Genomic DNA, 17,741 nt, shown 5'->3' with positions numbered 1-17,741 from the left:
GACCTGCGGCCGTGCCCACCCGCGCCGTGCTCACACTTTTCCGTAATTGACCATCGGGGAAGCGCCGTGGCCCCGCAGCAAAGGCAGCAGGAGATGTTTCATTGTCAGCACCTCCTTTTGTGTCCCCGTCCCTCCGCTGTCCCTTCCCTCCTCGCCTGCCCGCTTGTCAGCAGCGTCTGTCCCCTGCCCTCAGCAGCAGTGCTCCCTCCTTCAGCCATCGCCGTGGCCCCTGAGGCTATCCATCCCCCAGCACCACAGTCATTTTTAAGTCTTTCGTCCTTTAAGGGCGTTGCAGTTGTTGGCGAGGAGCGTGGAAGTTTGAAAACTCCTGCCTGGTCTGAATTCTTCCGGACAAGTTACGTCATCTGCAGATGCGGGAGTTTCCCTGTGGGTTCTGCCAGGTGCTTACAAAACCAGGCCTTGCGCACCCAGGGTCCTGTTCCAGCCAGCTGTGGTCAGGAGCTTGGAGAAGAGCAGGGAGAGGCTCCACTTCTTCCTACATCCCTGGAAAAAGGATGAGAAGTGGCCCAAAATGCCCATTTCGATGCGGCCGTAGGAGGTGCTTCCACGTCTGTGTGGATTAGCCTCCTTCAGCAGCGAGCTGCTTTGTAAATTCTGTCACTTCTTTTAAACCTCTGGTGTTTGGAAGCACTTTGGTCCTGGCCTTGTAGGTGCTGTCTGGCAGATCTTGTGTTTTTAAGAAGTTATGACAGGGAGAGTATAAAGTTATCACTGGAGCATTGGTTCTTTTTGTCTGTCCAGGTTGGGAATGAAACTAACGTGGTTTTCATCATGTTGTTCAAGAATCTCTCTGCAAAAGGAGTGTGCTTTTTAGAGTCTTGCGACTTTGATGCTGCTGTCTTGCTTAATGGAATTGACTCTTGGCCTGATGGTTTGGTATCGCCGTGGCATTGTTCATAAACCAGTCAATGTGTGGATTTATTTGACTATTGCAGCATATTTAACAAAAGCAGGAATTGAACGTGATGGTTTCATGCAGAATAACCCAACAGCAAGTATGTGCTAGGCCTTTCCTTATGAAAGTGTTGCTGAATAGAAGGAGTCTGCTGGGTCTTTTTCTGTCTAATTTTCATACTACATTGAAGCTCACAAAAATAACTTCATCCTCAGAATGATCCGGATAGTCTTAACATATTGGCTCACTCAGAATAGTGAGTTCCACAGGAAGATTTTTATTGACAGAAGTTTCCCTTTGTTATGTGGTGACCTTTTAACGTGTTGGTCCTTCCCTAAAAGTGCAAGAATGAGATGAAATTCTGCTACTTGTAAAATTCAGATCCACTTGTAAGGGAAGATATTGTTCCTTTTCACCTTTGGAACTCCTGGTTTTAATACTTCCTTGTACAATGCCAGAGTTTTTTCTGCACTCCACAGGTACACAGCAGATGCCTTTCAGGGCCCACAGTGTGTTCAGAAGATTCTGTTCTTTTTTTTTTTTTTCAAGATTTTATGAAGAAACCTATTTCTTTTGTCCGCTCTATGCCTTGTTTATGGTGGGAAGGCTTTAAAGCTAATTTGGTGTTGCTGTGTGCTCTGCAATCACTCTCAGTCTGGCTGAGCCATGCCTCCTGAAGTACACGATAACACACTTCCCTCCTCTTGAACAAATTGTTTTATTTTAGGCTAGCCCATGCTTTCTCCTGGCTTTTGCCTGCCCTGTTGCCGAAGGGGCCGACTGTCCTGCTGTGTTTATGGAGGACTGATCTCAGATGTAGCAGAATACTGATCTGAAACTCGGCTTTAGAAGTGCTCTGAAAACCACGGGAAGGCACCGGACACTGATTGATGTGATGTTCATTAGTCCCACCTCCTGTTACCGTGTTGCCTCCTCGGCCCTGCGCACAATCCCGCGTGAGCGTCCTGTTGGAGGATGCTGAGAGCAGGGCATTTTTCCTGTTCCCTCTGGTGTTTGTCGTGCTTCCCCTGGATCAGAGGTGAACCAGCTCTTCTTTATCCTTCTTTGAAGTCTTTATTGCACCTTTAATGGTGTGTACTGCTTCAGCTGAAATGAAACCACAGGGACCAGTGTCAAAAGATTACCGATGGTGACAGTGTTGGGGGCATGCGCTGCCCTTTTCCAGTGATACTGAAAAGCAGGAGCAGGCGTGCTCGCTGACATGAATCGTACCAGGTTTCCTCGCTCGCTACTGTCGATTTTGGCTGGCAAAATATTTGTCCTCAAGTAGCACTTGTTCTAGCCCTTCACGTTCAGCACGCTGAACTAATTTTTTTTTTGATCCAAGGTAATTTTGTGCTATTGTAGTGCTATCTGTCACTGCTGTTTTTCAGCCTAGCTTTGCATTTTAATAGTGATGAGTAACCCATATGTGTATAAGGGTGAGCTGGCTTATACTGGCGTCTTGTGCGTTTCCTTGTAGTCTCTTTTCTCTGCATAAATGAAGCAACTTTACAGTGCTAGACTTCTCTCTTCTAAAAGTTCTATTTTCTATGGTCTTTCTCTGAATATACTCCTTTTAGGTCAGGGTTTATTTTCTGTGACCTTTAGCATACTTGTGGGACATATAAAACAGTGAATTCATGTTACAGTGCAGCGTGGCTGTGTTGGCAGGAGGATCGGCAGTGGAGATAGTAGTCTGTTTAAAATTGGAAACCTGTTGCCTTGATATACTTGGTTTGAGCCATCTGGATATGTTATTCAACTGTCCCATTATTTCTCATGTGGAGCAAGGAGCCAGGATCTCTCATTGTTTGATGGACACTGAGAGACAGCTGAGAGATTAAATCTGCCTTTCACAGAGCATTCCAGCTCCCTGTTCTGTTAGGAAACCATATGCTCCGCACATCACCAAGTCATTTCAGAAGCAGGCCTGTCATAAACACGGCGTGTCTCTCGTGGTGTGGGCTGGAAGCACACACTGATCGCGTGTGTCAGTGGCAGCAGTCCTGCTCTTCCTCCCCTTCTTTTCCTTCACCTCTTATTTCTTGCTCCTACAAGTACTCTTTCATAAGATTTTTTTTTTCCTTCCCTAGAGAGAAAAATCTACATCTGTCTCTTGCCCACTGTGTCACACCTCTGATTTGGCAGCGCGCATGTTAACACCAGTGCTATTTTCTTTCCATGACAACTTTAAATGCAAGTCCCGCTCTGTGTTCTGGTATAAAAAGCGATAGCATTTCCTCATCTTCAAGATTTAGCAGAAAGGACAGCCCTTTTTGCAGTGCTCGAAACTTCCTTGTTGTCCCTTTAGATTCCTCGGGTCCCCTTGGAGTGACGTGCTGCCCAGGTGTGCCTTGCTCCTGTGACATCTGCTGCACCTCCGATGTGCGGTTTACTTTGCCATCAGATGGAGCCACTTGTTTGTCTAGAACAGAAGCTGTGGCGGTGCAGCTCTTGGGAGCTTCATCAAGAATGCACGTAGAAACGTAGAGAGATTTAAAATTGAGAGAGGCTTGGCTAATTGCCTTTATCATTTGCTGGATTTGGGTAAAGGACTGTAAGTCAATAAAAATAATGGTGTTGGCAGGTGCGTTATGAAGTGTGAGCTGCTTTGCAGGGTGTGGGCAGGGGGAAACCTGGGCTGCCCAAAGCCTCTGTCCAGCAGAGGAACTCATCTGCAGGTTTTTTTCACTTGAAGTGCATCATAGAACAGCTTTCTGTGTGAAACAGCTCTTGAGGATACATGAAAAACTATATAAAAATGATGAGCATTGTGATGACATCACGTATATTTCTGAAGGGCAGCAGAGGAGAGATTTGGATGTGGAACAGATGATGTGGCCCCAAATCCTGCTCTGGCCCCATGTACCACTCCACCCCCTGCCCCCAGCAGTGCCCGGCTACTCGCGCTCCTTCCTGGGACGCTGCTTATACTCATTTTCCCCAGCCCATAGTCCTGCCGCTGTCAGGCAGTGTAGCCTGGTCTATTTATATTACAGATCTATTTATATTGTTTCGGGATAACTTTCATCATTGTTCCAAGTGCATCTGGAAAGAGAGACGGAGGCTTGCCATGTAGCTGCAGACATTAGGAAACAGGGGAAAAAAGTACTTCATCCTCTGCAAATGTTTTTTCGCTCTTGGCCCGTGTGGCTGGTGCTTCATTTAACTTCAACCAAATGTCAAATAAAGAGGGACTGGTTGAAAAGAAATTGTCCTTAATTTATGGAGTTTCTTGTAAACAAGAATTAACTTCTCAGTTCCCCTTTGCTTCCTGCTCATGTTTTTTTCCTGCACTGGTCAGGGAGAACTTCCCCTGTCTCTCTGCTCTACAGACATCGTCTGTAAGCCTTTTTCCTTCCTACTCCAGTGTTGCAACTCAGGTCTGGTGGTGTCTTATCTCTCTGTTTGCTTTGTTAGACTTTTCTGTCTCTCAAACAGCAAAGGAAAGCGAACCCTTTTGCAGGTGAGTCTCTTCACCAGGACCAATGATAAAGACTCTGTACGTCAGACTTTTTGTGATGTGAGCACAAAGCCACTGATAGAGGACTGCTTTTAAGTTGGCATTGGGGCAGATCTTTTGAAAACTCAGTTTCTGAGCCTCCTTCCTGGGTCATTAGAAAACTACTACCCTGGATTAAAACATAGAGGTTGCGTTTTTATGTGAATGTGTATTCTGGGGGGAAGCCACAGTTCAAACAGTGGGTTTTAATGAGACATTTGTCCCCAAATGCCTTCTGGAATAGCTGTCTCTGGTTCCACGATGTTGTATTGCAGAGAAGACGTTCATTGCCATGAAACGCAGGTATCTATGGAGTGGAAATCTGTAGCTATGTAGGGCACCTCAGCTATGACCTGGGGATTTGGCCAGTGATACGCTAAAATGCAGCATGTGGATTTGAATAGCCTGAGCCCTCGTGGTGTCAGCGAGGCAAGGTTCGTCAGAAGTCATGCTTTAAGCATGTTTCTGGCCCAACAGGGTAATCTTAAAACAAATTTCAAGATAAGAATGTTGCTCTGAGATTAATTTTATTATAGATAAAGGTTTAAAATTTTGTAATGCCTCCCACCTAAAAAAAACCACCAAAAACATTTGCCAGTGGAAGCGTGAAGCGCTCTATGAATAACTGGAAGCTGCTGGCAGTATATTTCCTTTCCTTACCTTTCACTGATCCCCAGGGGTGCTGCTGAAGTGGATGATTTGGGAGAGGAACACATCGGTGTCTGAGGAGACGGGTCTAAAGGCACAGCAAGAAGATAACTAAGAGTAACCCTGTGGGACAGAAGGAGAGAGAGACAAAACTTTGACTTCCAGAACACAGAGAGGTTAACTAGGAGACAGAATTGTAATGTGTCATTAAAATCAGAGCAGGCACAGTACCCAGACGTCTCTTCTGTGAGGATTTCATTGCTTTCTCTTGAGGACCAGATCTGAACTACTGTTTGCACTAACTGCTGTTCCCCAAATTCAGATTTATTGGTTGCTTTGATCTCAGAATTCAGCAGACTCAGAAGTTTTATTTCTTGTGCTTGACTGTTCCCAAGACTTCCAGTGGTTCCAGCTTTATTGCAAGTTTTACAATATTTTATATTTTCCGTAAAAGTTCAGCTCCAGAGTTCTAGGATTACAAGAAAATCCTTATTTGAAATTGTTCCTACACTTCAAAGTTGGAGGCAGGGAGCATGTGAAAGCATAAACATTACATTTGAAACCGAAAAACCAAAAAGGCAAATAACTGCACTTTTTCATAGTATTATTAATCTGTTCTAATTATTTGCTGTGGGTCTGACTCATGATTTATTCGCTGTTTAATACTGAAAATTGACATGCTCAGGGTTGTTTTTTTTTTGTGACCACCCAGAATCTCCTTATGTGCTCTGTGAAAAGAGGCCTCCAGTGTCATTGACCAGATGTTTCTTACATATACTGACTTTTTTGCATAGTGTCAAAGTGTTTGATGCTTCAGCCAGCAGGGCAGTGTCAGGGTCAAAGATAATGTTGTGTACACTGTTCAGCCTCAGGGTTTTTTGGTTTGGGGGTTTGGGGTTTTTTTCTTTTTTTTTTTTTCTTCAGCTTGTGCTACCTGACCCTTACTACTCCTTTTCATGTTGAGTTAAAAATATGAAGATATTCAGAGTTCTCCCTCTGAGAAGAAGGTTGTGTGGATGTTTGTTAGGGACTTGTTATTAACCAAGCAAATTGGTACAACAGAAATAGTGAGTGGCTGGAAGGCACCATGTTGTGTGGCACCATTCAGTGTTCAGACAGTGAGAAATTACTCTGAGTAGTCACGGCAAATAAACAGGAGTAGAAAGATGTATTGTTAGGAATGGAAATGTGCCCTGTGCCAGGTATCTGTCCAGGGAGCCAAATGCCTGGGGTGTTTTTTCTCCTCCACAATCCACTTGATCTTAGGTTTTATTTTTTGGCAGTTCATCGTGTGATTTTTATCCCTATCTCTCACCTCACCTTCACTTCGTGTTTCAACAGATCTGGTGGCTGGATCCAGAGCTGACGTATGGCAATGCCAAGCCATTTGTCTTCACGCAGGGCCACTCGGTGTGTAACCGGTCTTTCTTCCCCTGCTTTGACACACCAGCAGTGAAATGCACCTACTCAGCTACTGTCAAGGTAAGTGACCGAATGGCGATAAATGGTTCATGGAGCACTTAGCTGCTGTTAGCTTGTGAAAGCGTAGTTAGATTGTGTATGTACACATGCTATAAAATATTCATTGTGACATTTAGTGTTACAAAAAATACTGGATTTTTTAGATCCTATTCTGGTTCTCGGGCCAGAATCAGGGTACTGCCACAAAGGCAGCTCTGTTGCCTGTCGTGCTTGGGTCTTTCCTCCCCCGTACTCAACGCTGAAAGAGTAACCATGAAACAGATAATATGAAAGAGAGAATTTGGCTGGTTGCTTCCAGTAGTGGTTATTGATGATAATACTCAGCTGTATTTTATCAGTTATTGAAAGGAAAAAACACAAAGTTTTATGAAAGCAGCATCAAATAATGTTGCAATTTGTGTAGATGAAATAATTTGATATGTGGGCACTTCTTGGGGAGCTGGCCTAAGAACCCATGAAATATAGGAGGAGTAATATTTTTGGTTGGTGTGTTTTCACAGGCTGGGTAGATTGTGCTATAAAAACCCCACAGAAGTCTTACATTTTGTGTTATCTAAATGATTGTTTTTAATGTACATCCTCTTAGGCACAGATGGAAAAAACCAGAGAGATCTGTGGTGTAGTCATTCAGCTGTGATCATCTAGTGAGTTGATGTGTGTGATGTTGGTCTTGCAGGCTCCGGCAGGCATACAGGTGTTGATGAGTGCCACCCAAAGTACCTACTTAGAAGAGGAAGGTGTGTATCAGTTTTACATGGAATACCCAGTTCCTGCCTATCTAGTGGCCCTGGTGGCAGGAGACCTTATCCATGCAGACATAGGTCCAAGGTAAGATTTGCAGTGAGTTGATTCTGCTTTTTGTGTCTCTGCGCAGTTTCTTTCAGGTTTTAAGTTGTAAATACTTCTGAGTTGTTGGTAGGGGACCATGAGCTGTGTGTGTTCAGAGAGTTTGAGGTTTAGTTGGGTGTAAAGAACTGCATGACACTGCATTGGCGAAGATACTTCCCTCTTTCATAAATGTTTATTGTCCCCTGTAGTCATTACAGCTACTTGCCTCGCTGCCTTGAGGTGATTGAAGGGATCTTTGATTATCTCTTGACGTGTGTCCATTGAGCGTTAGCCTAAAGAAGGCCTGAGTCTGATGTGAGACCTCTTAGCGTTATTACCATACATGGAAGTGTGGTGACAAGTCAGGCTATTTTTTCTAAGAGATAATTCAGTTTGCTGAAGTTATCACCTGATGTTTTCTGTTTTCTGACAGGAGCAGAGTGTGGGCAGAGCCTTGCTTGCTGCCAACAGCCATCAGCAAACTTTCTGGCATGGTTGAGCGCTGGTTGACTGCTGCGGAGAGTCTGTATGGCCCATATATATGGGGGCGGTGAGTTTAATAAGTCTCCCAGGAATGTGTAATGGGAACAAAATAAAACAATCTTGAGAAATTATCATGCTTTCTCCCTACACTAGCAATAGCAGGACAAATGAGCTTCTCAGTTGGCAGCACTGTAGTGGCTGGAAACAAACTCTGGAGTTTTGTCTCTGAAAGCGGCAGAGAGGACCGTGGAGGCGTGGTGGTGTTTTGCCTGGTGTGGTGGGCAGAACTGGAGGTTTCTAAACAGCGGATCTTCCCTGAGCAGTGAAAGTTTTTATACTGTAGTGTTTTGTGATGCAAGTCCAGCATTGGGCTGGACACCATTTAAAATTTACGGCAGTTTTACTTGCTTGTTTTTACATATGGTACTACTTATTGTGATATGCCTGAGGATGCTGAAAACCTGACTCAGTACAGACTCATTGAGAGTCTTAGTCCCTAAAAACAACATAAAGAGTTTCTGAAGTTACGCTTGACAATGTATTAAAAGAGAATGATTTTGAGACAGAGATAATGTTTTCATTCTTTGAATGGGAGAAAATGTTTGCAAAGGCTTCCTGTATTTCTTTGCTAAAGGTAAGCAGGAAGAACGTGTTGTTGTTAATTTACAAAATATTGCTTGAAATGGTCTGAGAACAAGGCCTGGTGTGCCAGTGCTGGTTATTGATGGAGAAATTTAGAAAACAAAGCAAATAGTATTGTTGCATTCTGAAGCAGCCAGACTAAAGTCATTCTGCTGGCACTGCAGTTGCACCAAATCAATTAATTCATTCGATAGCTTACCAGCCTCTCTTTCCAGGGAGCCTCTGGGGACTTGATGCTGCGTATGTAGGTAGTGTATGTAGAGTCAGCTCAGTGTTCCTGGCTCTCAGATACACAACTTGTGATGAGTTTGCATGTGCGAAGGGAGCATGATGCTTCTGGGAATTGCTGGATCTGCTGCACGTTAAAAGACTGTTAAGTCTTACATGCAAATGTGAGCAGGTCCTTGGCCAACAGGATAAACTCTGTGATCCCCTGATTAGAAGAATTAAGCACCACTGATGTAGAAAGTTTGTTCCTGAAGTCACAAAACTCTTTAGAAGAGCCTTCCCTAAGGGAAGAAGAAGAAAGTTTCTATCTATGTCTTTTGAAATAGCTATAATTTACCTATGTCCTCTCTCTCTCCTTTCTTCTCTTTCTAATTTTAGATATGACATTGTTTTTCTTCCTCCATCCTTCCCTATTGTTGCCATGGAAAACCCATGCCTAACCTTCATCATCTCTTCCATTCTGGAGAGCGATGAGTTTTTGATCATTGACGTCATTCATGAAGTTGCCCACAGCTGGTTTGGAAACGCAGTCACCAATGCTACATGGGAGGAAATGTGGCTGAGCGAGGGGCTCGCCACGTATGCACAGCGCCGGATCACCACTGAGACCTACGGTATAGCTGCAGAAATGTTTCTCCTTATGATGTGTCTAGCCAATAGTTGAGAGTTGGCTGCATGGAATATTTGTCGTGGGACCTCAAAAGTCTGTAGGGAGCTGGTTTTCTTTTTTTATTTCTGAAACACACACGTCCCCAAACTTTGCACTGAACGTGTAGATACTTAGAGTCTGACCTTGTCTTGGCTTTGGGTGGATTGATATGTTAACAGGGGCTTTGAATGAGGTTTGTGAGCACATCATTGTAGGGATGTTTGTAGGAACTTTGGAACTACTGTTGGGTACCAGGCAGGTCTCTGTATGTCAGAGCAAGATGTAAGAAGTCTTATCGTGGTTATGTTGTGAAATAACTATCCTCTGAGCAAGTAAGTGTCTTTCTAATCCTGATCGGTTAGTAGCCACCTACTGTTGGAAAGAATGATGGCAATAGCTCTTATTAAAAAACAAAGTACACATCTATGTAACTGTCTGTTTATCTATGTAAGGCTTCCTGTGGAATTGTACAGCCCTGCCTTTGCTTATAGCCATGAATTTCACAGGTCAATTGTATGATACTGTCTTTAGAATATATTAAGTAATAAATAATTCTGATTGCTTTTCAATTTAATTGGATTTTTACAGAAGTGAATAATGGGAACATACATTTCTCTAGTTTGTCCTGTTAGGTTCTTAAAAGCCTGTACCATGTGTATTCTCATGTGTCTGCTGTAAACAGTCCTGGAAAAATTCCTGGAAATCTTGGCAGCGAGAGTGTTTAGAAGGACGCCTTTGTTTTTATTCATGTATATTGTTTTTGGAGATGAGCTGAACATAATTAAGTTTACAGAAAGAAGTGCTCTGAGCATATATGGAGATCTTACAATGTACATTATCTGTCTTTGAAAGCTGTTTTATGTTGAGTAATTCTCGGTGGTTAGGACTGTTCTTATAAGTCATGTTATATTATACGTGGCAATGATGTGAATAGGTCAGAAGATACCGACCTGTTCTCTATCCCACCTGAGGCTGTCCCTCTGACATAGGACAAGATCCTTGCTGATTTAGGTCTGTTCTCTTGAAATTTAGAACTAGTTGTTTCAAGGAGCCATTATTCAGGAAACTAAGAAATGCCATTCCCTGTGCCATTCTTTAGTAAGCTCTGTGTGCATTTTGTTTTGTTTCTAGGACAAACCTCTGATCTAAATCTTGCCATTTCTGACGTCTTTTCTGGAGTACCTTCTGCTTTTCATAAAAAGGCGTCTTTGTAATGACATTGTTTACAGAATTTGGAGTCCAGTGACTACCACACCTCTTGGATCTTGCTTAATCCTCCTCCCTGTAGCTTGAAGTAATTGCCATTAAGACTAGCTATCCTGGTTCTTGCTTTCCTCTGTGAAGCAGATCTGCCACGTACTCTGCCAGTACAGATTTTTCTATCTTCCAAATATATCCTAGTTCTTCATTCTCATTTTGCTTATATCACATTCCTACATATGTACATCGAGACTCTGAGATTGTATGTATATAACAAGCCCTGTTGTTGACATTGAAGACCTAGCAAAGAAAGCTAAGGCGTTAATAGTGCTGGATGTTAAGTATCTTCTGAATCTGAAAATCCATTTTCTGCAGCTTTTTACATCTGCAAGGGCACAGGAAAGATCTCTTGCCTCACCAGTGTAATGCAGCCAGTTTGGCTTGAGAGCATAGAATGCATATGGAGAGCATAAAAGAGAAAGAGTAGCCTACCCAGTTGCAGATGTAAAAGGAATCCTGATGAGTGGAAGGTGAAAATCATGTGATACAATATGGGTAGGATGCTAGATAAAGCTTAAAAAAGATCCACAGGATCTGTAATATACCAGCTAAATCTGAGCCTTTTTTGTTTTCATCCAAGAGGTGATATTTGCTTAGTAATATCCTTGGCACTGAATGTGCAATCGTGTGTCTACTATTCTACCAGTGGCATTACTTTTTTGTAGCACTTGATTGCTCCTTGAAAGTTACCTGTACGATGCTTATTCCAGTGTTGCTCTGCTTATCTTGCAAGAACTGATAAGATGACATCAAGGATGTAAACTTTAGCATAGTTTTCACACTGCTTTGTTTTTCAGTTCTGCATAATCAGAGTGAGTAAATGCATTGTTTTAGGTTCTGACTTTCCTTACAAATTGCTAGGATTTATTGCACTCAAGTTTCTCCACCATTACTGTGATTCTCTCTCACTTGTGTCTTCTACTCCTTCAGTAGCTTTTATTTTGTACCTGTGCTAGTTCTGCAGAGGTCAGGTTTTGCTAGTCTTTTTCCCACAACTAATAAGTTTCTTTCTGGGATAGGAGCTGCCTTCACATGTTTGGAGACTGCATTCCGCCTTGATGCTCTCCACAGACAGATGAAGCTCCTTGGAGAAGACAACCCGGTCAGCAAGCTTCAGGTTAAACTGGAGCCAGGTACTGCTTTCGGCTGAAGCTGCTGTGTACAGAATTTCTTTATATCGATGCTGGAATGTAGACCAAAAAAGACTAATTTTTACATATCCTTTATAAATGAAAGAAAAAAGAAATTCTGGTTTGGAAACCAGTCTAAAAGTAAATAAGGAAACTTGCCTTGAAGTTTTCTTCAAAATTGGCTTAACTCATCTTTATAAATATTGTCTGTTTAAGAACGGAACAGACTTGCTGAGTGGAAATAGTGTGGAAAAACTGCCTTGAAAGCTGTGTGGTTTTGAGCTTTTGAATATGCAAAATAAAGTAGTTTATAATGAAAATATTTGGAAACGTTATATAAAATCCTGTGCTTGTAAATGTTCCTCTTTTTATGTGTTCATGTAAGAACTACGTGTGTATGCATATGCATACGTACTTGCTCTCCTGCTGAGTGAGTCACACAGAGGCTGTTCAGTTGTTTTCTGAGCCAGATGCACGTCTGCACTCCAGCATCATGTATCCTCCTCATTGATAGTTCTCTAGTTCTGTGGTCACCACTGGAGGTGTGAAGCAGTTTTCAATCTAGATAATATTTAAAATGACCTAAAATACAAGTGGAGATGATATTGGAACCAAATGGAATGGAAGAGCATGTGTTGGAAGTCTCAAAAAAGGAGCAAGTAGTGATTACCTTATATTGAGATCTTTAAAATTTTGTGATATGGTGATTCCCTGAATTTGGCACTGGGGGAAAAAAAAAAAAAAAAGGAAAAAAAGATTTGTCCTCAAATGCCAGGTGTGTTTTCAGTGGCTTCTAATTTGAAGGGACTTGTTCCATTGGGAATTAATACTTAGCTTACAATGATTGACTGTATTTTTTCCACCTGTGTGTTTGGACTGCTTCCATTTAATTTACTGAAGTAAATTAAATGTACTGACAACAGACTTGTTTGTTTTCAAGTCACTACTTCTCCACTCAGTGACCTCTAAGTGGTCTGTTGGAAGGACTGGAAATTAGTGTCCTCATCAGAGTGTCTTAACATTGTTGTCTTCTCCTTTCAGGTGTAAATCCTAGTAATTTAATGAACCTCTTCACCTATGAGAAAGGCTACTGCTTTGTTTACTACCTGTCCCAGCTATGTGGTGACCCAAGACACTTCGACTCCTTCCTAAGAGTGAGTGTGAATAAGCATGTGTTTCTCCTGAGATTCGGAGCTGCTTTTTTTTTCTTTCCCAGGTTTTGTCACTGTGGCTAATTGATAGGGGTAAAGTTGAGTATGAGCATGCCTGATGTGGCAGAATGGTGTGGGTCTGTCTGTCAGCCTAGATGATTCTTTCTACAAGATTTCTCTTAAGTGAATGTGCTCATGCTCTTCTTTCATCTCAGTTTCTGAGCTTATGAGATGCCAAATACAGAGTAGTAGTATATTTTTGTTACCTCTTGTTCTGTGCTACAAATAATTAGAAAGCTGTTCCAGCATAGATTGTCTGTGACTGGAACGATGTGATTTCATTCACTACTAAAAAGTACTAGCTTGTGTTTTTTCAGACAGGGTGGCAAAGGGCATGGTTTCCTATGCTGGGACAGGTTTGATGCCTTGGAACTCACTTGCAAAACCTATAGAAAATGTCAGCTATTGACTTGTTTTTGAAAAGTGACACAACTCATTGCTGTTTCCTTTTGCTGCATGCATGTTTGTCATCTTTTCTTCTCATGCATCCCCAATTCCATCTTTCTCTTTAGTTGTGTAAGTATGACTTCAGTCCATAACTGTGGCCAGCTGTGTTCTGACTTTCCACTAGTGTCAAGTACGAGGAAACCTTCCTGCCCTTGACATGTTAATGTATCTGTGATCTGTATCAGAAAAAAACCCTGTAGTCAGCTGTCAATGTATTTGCAACTACCCAATTCTTTTCTTGTTATGGTGCTTTCCTCATCTAGGGGGAGTAGGGAGAATATTTTTCTCTCTATATTTTTTTTAAACTTTAAAACTTTCCAAATAGTTGTTCTCATAGTTGTTCTCACTTTTCCATCTCTCCTTTTTTTTTTTTTTTTTTTTTTTAAATTGCATGCAATGGTTCTACATCTAAAGGAAGCTGTCTTTCTCCTAACCATAATTTATCCTTTTTACTGTTTCAGGCCTACATTGAGAAGTACAAATTTACCAGTGTTGTGGCTCAAGATCTTCTGGATTCCTTCCTGAATTTTTTTCCAGAGCTGAAAGAGCAATGTGTTGAGAGCAAAGCAGGTAGGAAATTTACTTAGTTAACTCTAAACAGTGTAGAAAATCTGAATGATAAATTTTGTGCTTGGCTTGGAGGATGCATAAGAAAATGCTAAAGGCAAGCAAACCCTTTGGCAACAGCCAGATGTTGTGATAGGAATCGTTGTGGTGACTTACTGTTACTGCTTCCATGTTCGGGAATGAGAACTTATTAAATTGCTTAAATTGCATATGTGGCTAGCCCCCTCGCTCAGCCACATCTCCTCCTGTGTAGGATTGGTGACTGTGTTTCCAACATCTTAAATTTTGGTTTTAATTAGCTGAGTGGCCCTCAGTTAACTTTCTCATTAACTCCTCTTTCACACTGCAGGCTGCATGATCAGTCTATGTGAGATTTACACATGCTCAAATGCAAGGAAAAGGTGAACACACTTTGAAGTGTCACCTATTTTAATTACAGAAACATGATTTGAGAACTGTAACTTTTCCTAAGGTCCTATCCATGCATATAAAATCTCTTCCATAATGTTTCACTCTCCCTTACATCCCCTTTTTATAGCTGTTGGTGGATTTATGAAAGGTCTGTAGTCTTCCAGGTGCTTAAAGAAATTAGACTAACGTTGTCCTGCCATGTGTTCATCCTTGCAAGTAATTATTGAACCCAATGGTCAGTTTAAACCAGATGGGCAGCAGAGTACAGCTCTTAAAGATGCTGAGTTCCTAGAGGCTTTGTGGAAACTGCCTGTGGAGAGACGTAGATGAGCGAGCCTACTGTGGGAAAAAGCTGCAACAGGAGCTCGGCAGTTGTATGTTTTATTTGGCCCACTGGTTGGCTAATGAGTTAACCACAGCACGTGCTAACTTCTGCCTGGCTGACATTCAGGGGATGCAGGAGAGAAGCGTTTTAGGGTCGATGGTGTAGAACGGGAAGCATTGCCAAGGGTTAGGAAAGTGGTGAGGTGGTAAAGGGTCAAGGGGAAAAGCTCTGTTGAAAGCCAGGCTCTGCTAGCTCTGCTGCTTGTGGAGAAACATTTTTTTTGTTTTAGTTATTGTATAAATAAATTTAAAATTGCTTGGTTTTGTAGGTGGGTAGGAGTTCAGTCAGCCCTCTCGCCTCCTTTATTTTTTCTTATTTTAAATAAAGCAGGTTTTCCCCATATTCTTCAGTCTTCCTCAAAATTCTGAGAAAGAGAAATGCGTGCACAAAAAAGTCTTATACTGGAACATAGTTTGATCATAGATGCTTGTTAGCCTGGCTGTCTTAAGAGCATGTGTGTTTCTTGTACTTAGATACTGTAATGTTGAGCTCTAGAAAACTCATGGTTAAATTTGGAGAGGTGTTGCTGGTACTCTTCCATGTGTAACGCAGGCTAGTCTGATGAGGCTGCTAAGACTGTTAAGTTGCTGTAACTACAGGTTGCTCTGATTTGCTGTTGTTAGAACCTCTCTTAACTGTGCTAGAAACAGTCCTGAACCTTGAGGCAGCCAAGCCACCTGCAGAGACCCCTGCTCGACATTTTTGGTGCTCCTCATTCCAGGACTGGAGTTTGAACGTTGGCTCAATGCTACAGGACCTCCGTTAGCTGAGCCAGACTTATCTCAGGGATCCAGTCTGACCAGACCAGTGGAGCCGCTCTTCAAACTCTGGACCACAGAGCCTCTGGACTCTGCTGCTGCTGCCAGCAGTGCTGACCTCACTAAATGGAGAACGTTCCAAACCGTGCTTTTCTTGGACAGATTGCTGGATGGGTCCCCGCTGCCACGTGGTGAGTAATCTATCAGGATAGTGAAAAAGTATTCTTAGAATAATTAATTGAATTCTGAAGAGCCCTAACCCTTGTTGACCTTGTCATTCATGTAAAGTCAGGTTGGATGGGGCTTTGAGCAACCCGAACTAGCAAAAGATGTCCCTGAACTAGATGATCTTCAAAAGTCTTCCAACGCAAACCATTCCATGATTCTGTGATTTTATGATTCGTTATTCTCTGGTGACCCTCAAACTTGACAAAATAGGTCACAGTTCTTTCTCTGTGTATGTGCTTTCTTCAGAGGTGATAAAAAAGCTTTCAGAATGTTACTCCTCTCAGCTGGACTCCATGAATGCAGAAATCCGTATCCGCTGGTTGCAGATTGTAGTCCGAAATGACTATTATCCAGACCTTTACAAAGTCCGTCGCTTCTTGGAAAACCAGGTACTAACTGCTGGATTAAAATCACTGCACCTCTCAGTGCATGAGACATGTGCATGAGACATGCGACGTGAAAGACCCTGGAACTTCTGCTTCCTGGCCAAGTGTAGACCAGGTGTGTTGCGAAGGGGCCGAGCATGGCTCACCTGCTAGCGGGTGGGGAGGAATGGGCAGATGTAATTTGAAATGCCTACAGATAATCTCTGCTATTCTAACCTAACTCAATACCCTCGTCACAGCTCTGCCCGGTGCATTTTTTTGTGTTGCTTTCTAGCAGCCCTGGCTTTTCCAGACCAGAAATTTTCACACTACTAAATGATGTGATTGAATATTTACACTTCAAGCAAGGCTAGGGTTCATCGAATTCCTTTCAGTATTTTTTATTGTGCAGGAGCAAAACGTTAATGCATGTGTTCGCTATGATGTCTTCTTGGCCTTTTAAAAATAGTTATGTTACTTGTGAAAGCAGTTCAGTCTTAGCAAATTTTTTTTATTATCATTCATAAAAATCTTTGCATTAAACTTACTTAGAATAGACTCGGCTGTCTTTTGAAGAAATATGTTGCTTGTCTCCAGTCTTAAGTAATTCAGAGTTTTTGGAGTGTAGCTGTAGAAGAGCTGAACCTCTTGACTTTAATAAAAGTGATACTATCCAGTTTTCCTTTTTTGCAGATGTCTCGGATGTACACAATTCCACTTTATGAGGACCTTTGCACTGGCACCCTCAAGTCTTTTGCCTTAGAAGTTTTTTACCAGACCCAAAACCAGCTGCACCCCAATTTGCGGAAAACCATCCAACAGATCTTATCACAGGGCTTGAATCCACTTCCTGCCATAGACGCTACAGCAGTCACTACAGACACACCAGCAATGGTGCTTGAGGACAAAGTCTCAGAGGCCACAAACGGTGCCATTTCACTCAGGGATGTTAATGTGTCTGCTTAGATCACCAGCTCATGCCTGCCATGAAGCTTGAAAATGGGGACAGGAACAGAAGAAAGATACCACGTGTCGCTTCCTTTCCCTCAGCCCTGCAGCTGCAGTGTGTTGTTGTAACTGGATTTCTCTCCCAAAACACAAAGCAAACGTGCCTTCAAGTATCCAGCATGTGACACTGCCAGGTTTCAGAGATCTCCTTCAGTTGTAGAATGGATATTTTGATTCAGTTTATACTGGGCAGGTACTCCTGGGAAGTTGTTTCTCTATGGAAAGTGGTTAGTTCCCTTTCCTGAGGCCCTTCTGGATGGTTTCTCCAAGTTTGTTGGTTAGTGTTTTTTTTTTTTTTTTTCTTTTTTTGTCTGAGGCCACTGAGGCATGTCCTACTTGCTGTGTGTATGTTGCTGGGGAGTGTATATGTGTCAAGCTGCCATTGTCCTGATATTTGGGCTGAAGTTCTGCAAAGGAGAGACTAAGGAATTATCAGTGGCAGCAAATATGTTTTCATGTTATGCTCCTCACTGTGACAGAGGTATTGTGATTTGGGAGGTAGGGGACTAATGCTTAATTAAGAAACTAATTTTAAATAGCTCCTGTTACCCCCTGCCCTCAGGTGGCTTAATAATAATAATAATGCTTTA

General features: G+C 42.3%; 1 protein-coding gene across 1 annotated transcript; it reads left to right on the top strand.

Moving 5' to 3' along the window:
• The first annotated feature begins 889 nt into the window (after nucleotides 1-889).
• On the top strand, nucleotides 890-17,109 carry RNPEPL1 (arginyl aminopeptidase (aminopeptidase B)-like 1). The gene is made up of 12 exons (XM_010081468.1): nucleotides 890-1,016; nucleotides 3,231-3,405; nucleotides 6,353-6,551; nucleotides 7,228-7,379; nucleotides 7,813-7,929; nucleotides 9,111-9,346; nucleotides 11,661-11,774; nucleotides 12,813-12,925; nucleotides 13,891-13,999; nucleotides 15,514-15,741; nucleotides 16,025-16,167; nucleotides 16,837-17,109. The coding sequence occupies exons 1-12, from the start codon at nucleotides 890-892 to the stop codon at nucleotides 17,107-17,109; spliced, it is 1,986 nt and encodes a 661-aa protein (XP_010079770.1).
• Nucleotides 17,110-17,741: the final 632 nt, after the last annotated feature.

The sequence above is a fragment of the Pterocles gutturalis genome, unplaced genomic scaffold, assembly GCF_000699245.1.
Source record: "Pterocles gutturalis isolate BGI_N339 unplaced genomic scaffold, ASM69924v1 scaffold20491, whole genome shotgun sequence".
NCBI classification, from domain to species: Eukaryota; Metazoa; Chordata; class Aves; order Pterocliformes; family Pteroclidae; genus Pterocles; species Pterocles gutturalis.
The sequence above is the reverse complement of the archived record's forward strand: the minus strand, read 5'-3'. Positions and strand labels throughout refer to the sequence as shown.